The 12,023-nt window shown below is 34.5% G+C and overlaps 1 protein-coding gene across 6 annotated transcripts in view; it reads right to left on the bottom strand.

Moving 5' to 3' along the window:
• Positions 1–12,023, bottom strand: part of LNPK (lunapark, ER junction formation factor) — a 113,783-nt gene that overhangs the window by 61,879 nt on the left and 39,881 nt on the right. For all 6 annotated transcript variants that reach the window (XR_002823963.1, XM_004375485.2, XM_023730547.1 and 3 more), the window contains 2 exons: positions 4,462–4,545; positions 4,328–4,379 (listed from right to left, as the gene is read on the bottom strand). Coding sequence is in view for 5 of the 6 variants with exons in the window: in XM_004375485.2 (XP_004375542.1) it covers positions 4,328–4,379; positions 4,462–4,545 (136 nt within the window). In the remaining variant the exon portion in view is untranslated. The remainder of the gene's footprint in view (positions 1–4,327; positions 4,380–4,461; positions 4,546–12,023) is intronic.

Here is a 12,023-nt window from a genome sequence, read left to right as displayed (position 1 = left end):
GGAAAGAACAGTGGTTCAACAAAGAAATACTTGACTTCGAACTCACAAGAGAAACACAGAACGTAAACAGAAATAAAATTAATGAATAAGTCACCTGTAAAAATGACAGGAATCTAAGAGATTCAACAGGATTAAATTAAACAAAATTAAAATATAATTCTCAAAAAGTAGAATAAAGTTGGAATATAATTTAGAATTTTTTTTTAAATAACGAAAAAATTCCCAACAGCAATCAATTACTACACATCTGGAAAAGGTAGGAATACTAGAATAGCATACCCCAGAAAAGATTTTTTTTTTTTAAAGAAAAAATAGGTTATAAGCTTCTTAATGTCAAATCACATTATACTCAGTTCTTAATTCCCTGTGGTATCTGCATATAACAGATATCCAAGCCATATTTTTTAAATGAACAATTCATTTATATGATAGCTAAATGTTGTTGTTAAGTAACATCAAGTTGATTTCAACTCTTCTCAGTCTCATGTGACAGAGGAGAACGGCCCCATAGGGTTTTCTAGGCTATAATCTTTACGAGGGTAGATTGCTCGGTCTTTCTCCTACAGAACCACTTGGTTACAGAACCAGTTAGCAGTCTAGTGCTTAACTATTGCACCACCAGCACTTCTTAGCTAAATGTTAATTCCCCCTAAAAGAATATCTAAAAGCAGTACCACAGGAATCCAAAGCAGAGAGACAGGAATGTTTTTCTATAATTAGACATGGCATCAGAAGGAAAAAATTCATTTGGTTTTCAAAAGTTTCTAAAGAAAAATAACTTTAAATTCTTGAAATAACTTACATTGCCTGAATATTAATAAATACTTAAAAATAGCAATGTCAGTAAAGGAGATCATAGGTCTGTTATTTTTTCATAAGACAGAAAAGAACAGATAAAAAAAAACTAATAGCAACAGTTTTCTGCAAAAATCACATGTACTCCATATCAACAGGTTGCCCATATTTTCAGAATCATAACTGATAAATTTTTCAGGGCCTTAAAATTACTCAGACTATATAAACTTAATTAATTTTACAGATAAATGGCTAACTACCAAATATTCAAGAATCTATGACTCTGCGTCACTTATAGAGAGTTAGCTGGTGGTAAAGACACTAGTTAGGTGGTAAAGATAAAGATAAATTTCAGAACACATGGGTATTTAAATAACTTAGATGGTTACTACAAACAAAAAGGAACAAAGAATAGTCTCATAAGCATTTCTTTGAAACTCCCATCATTCCTCCTACTACCATTCATTGCTCTCCTATCTACCACTACTTGGTTTCTAAATTTCTTCCACATTTCTCTGTTTCTCAGTCATCAGTCACGGACTTAATCAGCCTGTAAGAGAGTGTTTGAGGATAAGCAATGAGATAAAAAGAAAATCACAGTATTTATGCAAGAGTATGAATCAAAGTGGAGGAAAAAGTAGGACCAATGTGAAAGCTCAATGGCAAAATAACTTCCCATTGGCAGAATATTGGGAACAACAAAGCTATGGAAGTGATAACAGTATCATCTACAAGCAGATTATTTTGGTTTTGCTCATCCTAGAATTTGGATCCACAATAAAGACCCATGGAAGTAGCAGTCAAGAAATCAAGAATATTCAAGAAACACATAGCACTGGACAAATCTGCTGCAAAAGACCTTTTTAATGTGTTGAAAAGCAAAGATGTCACCTTGAAGACTAAGGTGTGCCTGACCCAAGCCATGGTGTTTTCAATCGCCTCATATGCATGCAAAAGCTGGACAATGAATAAGGAAGACCAAAGAAGAAATGATGCCTTTGAATTATGGTGCTGACAAAGAATATTGACTATACCATGGACTGCCAGAAGAACAAACAAATCTGTCTTGGAAGAAGTACAGCCAGAATGCTCCTTAGAAGTGAGGATGGGAAAACTTCATCTCACATACTTTGGACATGTTATCAGGAGGAACCAGTCCCTGGAGAAGGACATCATGCTTAGAAAGCAGAGGGTCAGCAAAAAAGAGGAAGACCCTCAAGGAGATGGATTGACACAGTGGCTGCAACAATAGGCTCAAGCATAACAACAATTGTGAAGATGGCATGGGAATGTGCAGTGTTTCATTCTGTTAAATGTAGGGTCACTATGAGTCAGAACCAACTCGACAGCACCTAACAACAACAATCCTAGAACACTTCTACAAATGAACTACTTTCAAAAAATGCTTTTCTGGAGACACTTGTAGATAAAAGTTATGAAAGGTAGATGGGAAGATGCCAAAAAAATTCTTATAAAACTAACCTATTCCACTCAAAACAAAAATTTCCAATAAAATGCTGTCTTAGTTATCTCGTGCTGCTGTAACAGAAATACCACAAGTGGATGGTTTTAGTAAACAAATTTATTCCCTCACAGTCTAGGAGGCTAGAAATCCAAATTCAGGGCACCAATTCCAGGGGAAGATCTTCTGTCGGTTCTGGGTGAAGGTCCTTGTCATCAATCTTCCCCTGGTCTAGGAGCTTCTCGGATCAGGGACCCGGGGTCCAAAGGATGCACTCTGCTCCTGGATCTGCTTTCTTGGTGGTAGGAGGTTCCTCTCCTCCTCTGCTTGCTTCTCTCTTTTATATCTCAAAAGAGATTGACTCAAGATACAAGCTAATCCTGTAGATTGTGTCCTGCCTCATTACCATCATAGAGGTTAGGATATACAACACACAGGATAATTACATTAGATCACAAAATGGAGGGCCACCACACAATACTAAGAATCATGGCCTAGTCAAGTTGACATACATTTTGGAGGGACACAATTCAATCCATAACAAATGCCTCTTTCCTAATTCTCTTGGCTTCAAAGAAAAAAGTTAAAACAAAAATAGGAGGTAAGTAAAGAATTTAAAGTCACAAAATTAGCTAAGATACTTCATTGTTTGGTGTACCACAGAGACCAAGTACTTAGTAAAGCTAAATTGTCATCATTACAGATTTCCCTGTCCCAGAAAAGGAAAATAGTTTTCTCTTCTCACCTACCTGCTTGATTCTAAGGTTTTTAGCATGTATTAAGCTGTATGTGATGTTTTATCTAGATTGCCATTAAGGCAGTTAGACATCTTAAAAACACATTTTAAACACTTAATTGGGAAGTATTTTTAAAAATACATACACTAAAGTGATTTAAAAAGTAATTTTGAAAACTTAGTACCAATTACACAAAATGCTGTACAAATTACAGAAACCTGGTTTACAGGCCTCAAGACTTATTTTATAATTGCTAGAAAAAAGTATAAATTGTAGAAAAATTTAAACTAATTATGAAAGTAGGAATTTCATTGTAAGTATATGTATCTAATTTATTTTGACTAGGCCATGTGAGCTTTTACTTTATGAAAAGAGCAGTCTAATCTCTCTATAAACCAAAATCCTATTTATGGAAGATTCAGGGGGAAAGGTGGAACAGGAAGGTGAGGATTTTTTCCACATAGCCCTGCCAATTAGAAAACCTAAAACTATTATGGCTTATTTAGTGTCCATGGTCTTTGTGGGTATTTATAAAAGCATTTACTTTGCAAAGTTTAAATGTCATCCTAACTTTATACATCCAAACTATAATTCTGATGTTCTGCAAAATGGAAGTTAATTTTTTTAAAAGTGTATTCGGCATTATAACAAACTATATTATTAGATTCTAAAGAAGAAACAAAGAGGGAAACCAAGGCAAATTCAAGAATATTTTTTCATATGCCAGTCTTGGGAACACTTTATATAACCACTTAAAATAATGACTTTTTAAAATTTATGTAACATTTAATGATATAATAGGGACAGTCTCACTAATAATCTGGCAATGCAACCTCATAAAAAAAGAGTTAACATTATTATATAGCAGTAATTCAGTTTTCTTCTTTTTTTCTAAACCACTTTATTCGCTATTCAAATATAAGTGTTATTTTAGAAGAAACTTCCAATTTGATGAAAATCTTCATTGAATTAATAATAAATTATAAAAATATAAGGATTTTCATAATAAGATATTCCAAGAGATTCTTATTTGAAGAGAAAAAAACAAAATATTGAGGAATCAGTTAATAAATTATTTAAATTTCAAAAGATTAAAACTAATCATCTATTTTACCTTAGGTATTTGGCATCCTTACATACCAACATATTCCCATAGCATCAAAATGAAACACAATTATTGCCATCCACTCCAAGTCATATGCCAAATGACCAAATTTAAATTAACATAAAAGCATTCTACATAGTTTTCTAACACTTCCATCACACTTTTGAACTCACTTGGGTAAATACGGATCTTTCCAACAGCAGCAGCAGTTTCTACAAAGTTATTTACCTTGTCCAGGTCTTGCAATTACAGCTGCTCCAGCAGATGGCGGCTCATGCTCCTGTCAATTACAATCATGTTATTACAGTGGCCTATTACAATGTGCTATATATAATAAAACAGTAGTGATACCAGAGCCTTACCTTTGCTTTCTTTGAGTCTGGATCAAACCTTTCAAGAATTAATTTAGCTGTCTTATAAGTTTCTTTTTCCATGACTTCTTCAAGCTATGAACAAAAATTTCCATAAACTGTCATTTTAAAACACACACAGTACTTTTTTTTAATAAGTCCCATTCAAAAAATGTTCAAGGCTTAAGATAAACAAAACATAATATACCCAGACAGAATTAAAGACTTCCTCCATTTAAATAATTAAAATCCAGATTTTAAAATGGCTTCTAACCTCTTGATATGTTACTTGTATTTAACAGCTTTACTGCAAGGAAATACCAAATATTGCTAATTGTTTACATATAATGAGGAGAATAATTACATGCACCAACTTCAATAATGGAATGTGCAAAAATCTATCAGCTATCATTATTGGAAGTTATTAGACATGACAAGCAAATGACAGGCAATTCCTCAGATTTATTTCCTCATAGCATTTAATGCTATTAATTTAAAGAAGGTCGTTAGCCAAGAGCTTTACAAAATAAAATCTCTGTGCCAATTAACTGCTGTCAGCATTGATTTTAGATTATTTATTAGCAAAAGCAATTAGCCTGCTGCAAATGCAGTGAAAACTCACTAACTGGGAAAAGAGCCATGGAATTTGCTCAAATGACTTTAAAAGCTAAAGGTCCCCCTTTTTTTACTTAGATTCAACTTTAGAGGAAAAAACTGAACATAGTAAGAATTTAAGTAAAAATTTTACTGAGTTTTATGCTCACACTAGGGAATGTAATTAAAACACTTCATTATTATAGCATTTATTTACAATGCACTCAAGTCACTTTATAGCTTACTACATGGACTTAATTTAAAAAGTAATCACTACTAAAGTATCATCTTAGTAGTTATGGTCCAACATCAGAAAAAGTTTAACTTTAGTACAAGACAGTCATAGTTATGACAAATAGCTTATGTGCAACGCGAATAAAATGCTTTTGCAAAAACTGGAACAGGAACTTTTCCTTCTCAGTGACCACTGATAACCACTTAGATTCATTAAATGTCATATTTATTCCAAATGATATTTATTTTTAAGAGCAATATAGAGCACATTTACCAAGTTTCAAATACACTGCCACAATAGCAATTGATAGATTTGTCATTAGACACTCAATTCAACATTTAAGAAGCTAACGGCTTAGATGAATGATTCATTAACCTTGGTTTAGTGAAACTAAAATATTTTCCTAATTATTTCAAAATTATGATAAATTCTCAAAATAAGCAAGTTTCACTTTCGGATATAAAGGAAATGTTTGTGATATCACTTTAGAGTTGGGAGGGGGATTGGGAATGGGGGTAGAGAAAACTTGATAAAATATATCCCAAAATCAACATAATCTACATAGAATATCAACCCCAAAGAACTAAATTCCTGATCTCTAAAAATCAGATTTTTATGTTTTAGAACAGTGTTATGCAACAGAACTTTCTGTAATGACAGAAATGGTCTATATGCAATACAGTAGCTACCAAGCCATATGTGACAAATGAGCACTTACAATGTGGCTTGTGCAATGGAGTAAACTGAATTTTTCATTTTATTTCATCTTAAATAATGTAAATTTAAATAGCCACATGTGGCTAATAGCAACTGATTTGGACAGCACAGCTCTAGACTAAGACTACAGCTAGTTTAAAAAAAAAAAAGATTAGGTACAACCGTGATTTTACATCAAGGCACAAAACTCAAATCAAAATGCTACCTTGCTGAATGACTGCAATTCCCGGTACGTCATTCAGAGTTTATATGTGTGTGTATGCATGTTTGTGTGCACATGTGCATGTATACACATGTGGTGTGCTGTAAAGTATCTTAAATAAAATAAAAAGAAAAACACAAAATAGATTTGTATCTATTCTTTCTTCTGCATTCACTTTTAACAAAAAGCTTTCACACGCTTATCCACACAATATGTTTATAAAAAATTATTTTAAATGGAGAAACATTCTGATCAGTGGAAAAAATGGGAACTTTAAACTTTGAAGTCATAAAGACCTAGGTTCAAGGCAACCTTCATTCTTAATTAGCTAGAAAAAATCTGAACAAGTTTGTTGCCTCAGTTTCTTCTTTTGCAAAATATATATATTAATACTTTCTTCACAACACTGATGCGCAATTTAAATAATGTAGGAAAAAGAGTCCAGAACGGTGCTTAACACGGTAACACATAATCTTCAATGGCACCTCAGTTATTCACAATGGGTCTGAAAACAGTCACGTTTCTGTATAACTGACATATTAATCTCATGACTCAAACAAGAAATCAGAATTCTCAGGAATGCTCTAAGTCATACATTATTCTGTTATTTTTCATAATAGTTTATGTATTGTAAATCATAATGAGTGATACAAAAAAGTAAATCATTTTTTATTATAAATACACTAAAAGTTTCACAGATTTTTTTAATGTAAAAAAGATATAATAATAAATGCATGGCTGATTATTATTTATTATGATTCAACATACTGTGACAATGCTTTGTATTTCAAAAACAAAAATTATTTCTATCTGATATAGATATCTGATCATAAAAATATTAAAAGGTAGCACTGATGCAAATGTCAAAAATCATTTAAATTGAAAGGTAATTCTACAAATATTTAAATTATCACTCTTGAGAAAAAAATTTAAACACGCAAAGCATCAATTGCTCTATCCAATATTCTAGATTTTTGTCTTGTGAGAATCATTCCAGGTATAGAGAAATTTCTTTCATTTTATATTGACTTTGGTCAAATTATTAAGAGTATATCCAAAAGCATCTTCAGAGCATGATGGTACATGTTGCATCACATAAGCTCATCCTTTTGCAACAATGAAAATATTGTCTGCTTATCCCAATTTTGGAGCCCTGGTATCACAGTAGTTAACAGCTTGGCTGTTAACCAAAAGCTCAGCAGTTCAAATCCTCCAGCTGCTTCTTGGAAACCCTATAGGCATTTCTACTGCATCCTATACGGTCACTATGTGTCGGAATCAACTTGACAGCAACGGGTTTTTTGGCTTTATCCCGATTTTAATTTGCTGTTAAAATACATATTGCTTTTACTAATTCAGATTTTACATCATTTTCTGATTTCATATAGGAGTATTTCACAGTAACAGTCATGTCTTTTCCCTTTGCATTTCTTCTGTTAAAGTACTTATAAAGATCTGTAGCCTATAGTGAATATTCAACACTGGAAAACGCAGGCAAACGTTATCGGGTAATATAAAAATGTAACATTTGGATCTTCTACTAAGGTTAACAGCCCTGCACAGAATTACATGCTGAAATTGCCAATTTAAGGACTTCTTGTTTCCAAAACTTGTTATTTCTTGGAATATTTTTCATACAATTTGTATTAAGCATATTATGCATATAAACTTATTAGTATTTCTTTGTAGGACTGACTCATTAATAAGAGGTAGGGCTACAAAAAAAAACACACTTGAAATGGCCACAAAAGCAAAATTAACTGATTAGATTGTGACCAATTTTCTACATGGTCCTATCCCGTTCCTAGAAATGCTGACATTAATCTGCAGCTCAGCAAGTCAGTGTTTCTTGCTCTGGCTCTCAATTGGCATTAACGGATTCCTTTGAACCAGTAACATCTGTAGTTGATTGTTGAGCTTTAATTCTCAGAAGATTATAACACTTTTTCTCATTTTCCCAGTTTCTCACCTGATCTTTCTCAGGATTCAGAAAAAGATAAATTTTCTAAGAAATGCCAGAAAGGAATTACGACATACAAACACTATTCTGGAAAAACTACGATACTTAAAGATTGACTTAAATAAGTCATTTTGACTCATCTATTTTGATGGGTTTTGATTTTGAACCTTTTTTAAAGCATGCTTGCTCAAAAAAAACTTTCCCTGAAAGGACCATACAATATATAAGTGGCAAAATGTACACATCCAGACTTGGGAATTTTTTAGATGACTAAAGATTAATTCCTGGCATTATGTTAAGAAGTAAAAATTTATTTTAAGCTCCTAAGATTTAAAACCCTGTAAGATATTATCATTTTCCTTTCTAAGTAAAGAAAGTAAACTATAAATTATTTAGATTTTTAACAATTGATAATTCATGTTCATCATTACAAACTATATTAGTCAGTATAAGAGAGACAGCCCTAAGAAACCACCCTTAATAAAATATCAAGTAATAAGTATAACATGTTAATTTTGTTAATGAAAGGGAAGGGTTATCCATTGCCATCAAGTCGATTCCGACTCAAAGTGACCCTAGAGGATATAGTAGAACTGCCCTGTAAGGTTTGCAAGGCTATAATCTTCACAGTGCATTCTGGGTGTACTTCTTCCAAGTACAGTCAGAATGTTCCTTAATAAGCGAGGACAGTGAGACTTTGTCTCACGTACTTTGGACATGTTATCCAGAGAAGGACATCATATTTGGTGAAGTAAAGGGTCAGCAGAAAAGAGGAAGATCCTCAACAAGATGGACTGACACACTGGCTGCAACAATGGGCTCAAACATAGCAATGATTGTGAGGTTGGCACAAGATCTGGCAATGTTTTGTTCTGTTGTATGCAGGTCACTATGGGTTGGAATCAACTCCACGGCACTTAACAACAACTTTACGGAAGCAGACTGCCACACCTTTCTCCCGCAGAGTGGCTGGTGATTTGAACAGCCAACTTTTTGGGTAGAAGCCAAGAGCTTAACAACTGTACCACCAGGGCTCCTTAGGGAAAGATTAGGGGTTGGGTAATTTTAGACCAAAAACAAAACTATTTTTCCTGCAGCCATTTCAACAATAAAAGTATTTTATTTTATTTTTTTTATATTTTTTTGTACTTCAGGTGAAGGCTTACAGAACAAATAGTTTCTCATGAAACAGTAGTACACATGTTGTTTTATGACATTGGTTAACAACCCCACAACATATTAACCCTCTAACTTCTCAACCTTTTTTTTTTTTTTTTTTGGTGAAAATACACATAGCCAAAGATACACCATTTCAAAAATTTCTACATACACAGTTCAGTGACATTGACTACGCTCTTCCAATTGTGCTGTTATTCTCACTTAAGATGAAGGCTTACAGAACAAAATAGTTTCTCATTTAACAATTACTACACGTTGCCCTATGACAATGGTTAACAACCTCACAACACATCAACAATATCCTTACTCAACCTTGGGTTCCCTATCACCAGCTTCCTTGTCCCCTTCTGCCTTCTGGCCCTTGTCACTGGACTCCTGTACCTCGTTAGTCTCATTTGGTTTTACGGGGCTGTCCACTCCCAGGCTGAACAGTGAACCTCGGAGGTAATTTCACCACTGAGCTAAGAGGGTGTCTGGGGGCCATACTCTCAGCGTTTCCCCAGTGTCCTTTAGGCCAGTAAATCTGGTCTTTTTTTTGTGAGTTAGAATTATGCTCTACGTCCTTCTCCAGCTCTGTCCAGGACCCTCTGTTGTGATCCTGGTCAGAGCAGTCAGTGGTGGCAGCCGGGCACCATCTAGCTGTACTGGACTCAGTCCAGTGGAGGCCTTGGTAGCTGCGAACAATTAGTCCTTCGGACTAATCTTTTCCTTGTATCCTGTTCTCTTATTTCTCCCTTGCTCCCGAAGGGATGAGACCAGTGGAGTATCTTAGATGGCCGCTCACAGGCTTTTAAGACCCCAGATGCTACTCACCAAGGTAGAAGGTAGAGCACTGTCTTAATAAGCTGTGTCATGCCAATTGAACTAGATGTTCCCCGAGACCATGGTCCCCACAGCCCTCCGCCCAGCAATTCAGTCCCTCAGGGACTTTGGATGTCTCTATGGGGTTTCCATGACCTTTCCTTGTACAGGTTGTGCTAGTTTCCCCTGTATTGTGTACTGTCTCACCCTTCACTCAAGATACCACTTATCTATTGCCTCTTTAGTATTTCACCCCCACCACTCCCATCCCTGGTAACCAACAAAGATTGTTACATTTTGTGTGTGAACTTTTTCATGGGTTTTTACAACAGAGGTCTCATACAATATTTGTCCTTTTGTGATTGACTTATTTCACTCAGCATAATGTCCTCCAGTTTCATCCATGTTATGAGATGCTTCACAGATTCATTGTTGTTCTTTCTCATTGCATAGTAGTCCATTGTGTGTAGGTACCATAGTTTGTTTATCCATTCATCTGTTGATGGGCACCTAGGTTGTTTTCATCGTTTTGAATAAAAGTATTTTTAAAGCTATAAAGTTTATACCTAAGCATCACTGAACAAAATCAGTTTTGATTACATTTAGCTTTTGCTCAAAAGTAATGCACCTTTCTTTTCTCTCTCAATAACAGCACAATAAGGAGCCCTGGTGGCACAATGGTTGAATGCTCGGCTGCGAACCCAAAGGTCAGCAGCTGGAGCCCATCAGAAGCTCGTGGGAGAAAAGACCTGGTGATCTGTTCCAATAAAGATTACAGCCTAGAAAATGCTATACGGCAGTTCTACTCTGTCCTATATGGTCGCTATGTGTCGGAATTGACTTGACAGCACACAACAACATCGGCACGATTATTAGCTAGCATTGTACTCCTTACTAATTCATCCTGAACACTTACTGTTCTAAACAAAGTATAAAGCACCTGCTCAAACAAAGCAGCTCTGTTAAGGACTTGAGCAGTAAAGATAACAGACTAGTTGCCAGTAGCAATAGTATTATATTATAACTAATAGTCATGTCAATACAAATTGTATTCCCTAACTAATGAAGTGAGTTATAGTCAACTTACTTTTCTTTAATCGTACTACAAGAGAAACACACTATAGTGAACTATTCCATAATACTGATGCCTCATGAACCATTTCAATATATAGAGATATTGAACCCTGAACTGAATTTTCCAACTGTCACCTTAGATGGAGCCTCTTTTATGTTGTGATTCCTTCAACGGCTATTAAAGAAGTAAATAGCTTAGCCTGCCCTTTCACAGAATTTTCCAAGACAGCTCTGTTACTCTACTGAAAGTTTTTCAAGATTCTGTTTTCCAGTCATGTGATGCCACTAGCATTAGGTCTGCTTTTCATCACTTAAAATCTTTTTTTTATTTTTGCTTTTGTCTTCCTGTCTTTTCTACTTTGAGCACTACTTCTTCACTTTGGTTCAAGTAGGGCTTGGCTCTGATCACCATTACCAGCTCTTCTTTTTTTCTCATCAGCAAACCAAACCAGTCACTTATCAAAACTTTTTTTCCCTCCCCTACAACTTCTGTATTATTGAGAACATCAGTATCTCTTTGCTTTGAATTTCTGGCTGTTCCATAATGTGCAGAATGCCAAAAATACAATTATGATAAAATAGGCATATTGTAGTTTCTATTTGGGACCATCAAAATTGACAATGTGATTTTGATAAATACCTCACATAACACTGAATAAGCATCCAAAAGATAAGAAATCCTTCAAGAATTAAACTTCCTTTACTTTTCAGGAACTTAAAACCCTCAAGATCAAGGTCTTTTACAGAACAACTCAGAGAACTATCTTTAACAATCTTAACCTTCGTAAATTTTATTAGTTTCAAACATAATT

The sequence above is a fragment of the Trichechus manatus genome, unplaced genomic scaffold (genome assembly GCF_000243295.1).
Source record: "Trichechus manatus latirostris isolate Lorelei unplaced genomic scaffold, TriManLat1.0 scaffold00037, whole genome shotgun sequence".
Taxonomy (NCBI): Eukaryota; Metazoa; Chordata; class Mammalia; order Sirenia; family Trichechidae; genus Trichechus; species Trichechus manatus.
This window is presented reverse-complemented; position numbering and strand designations above follow the sequence as displayed.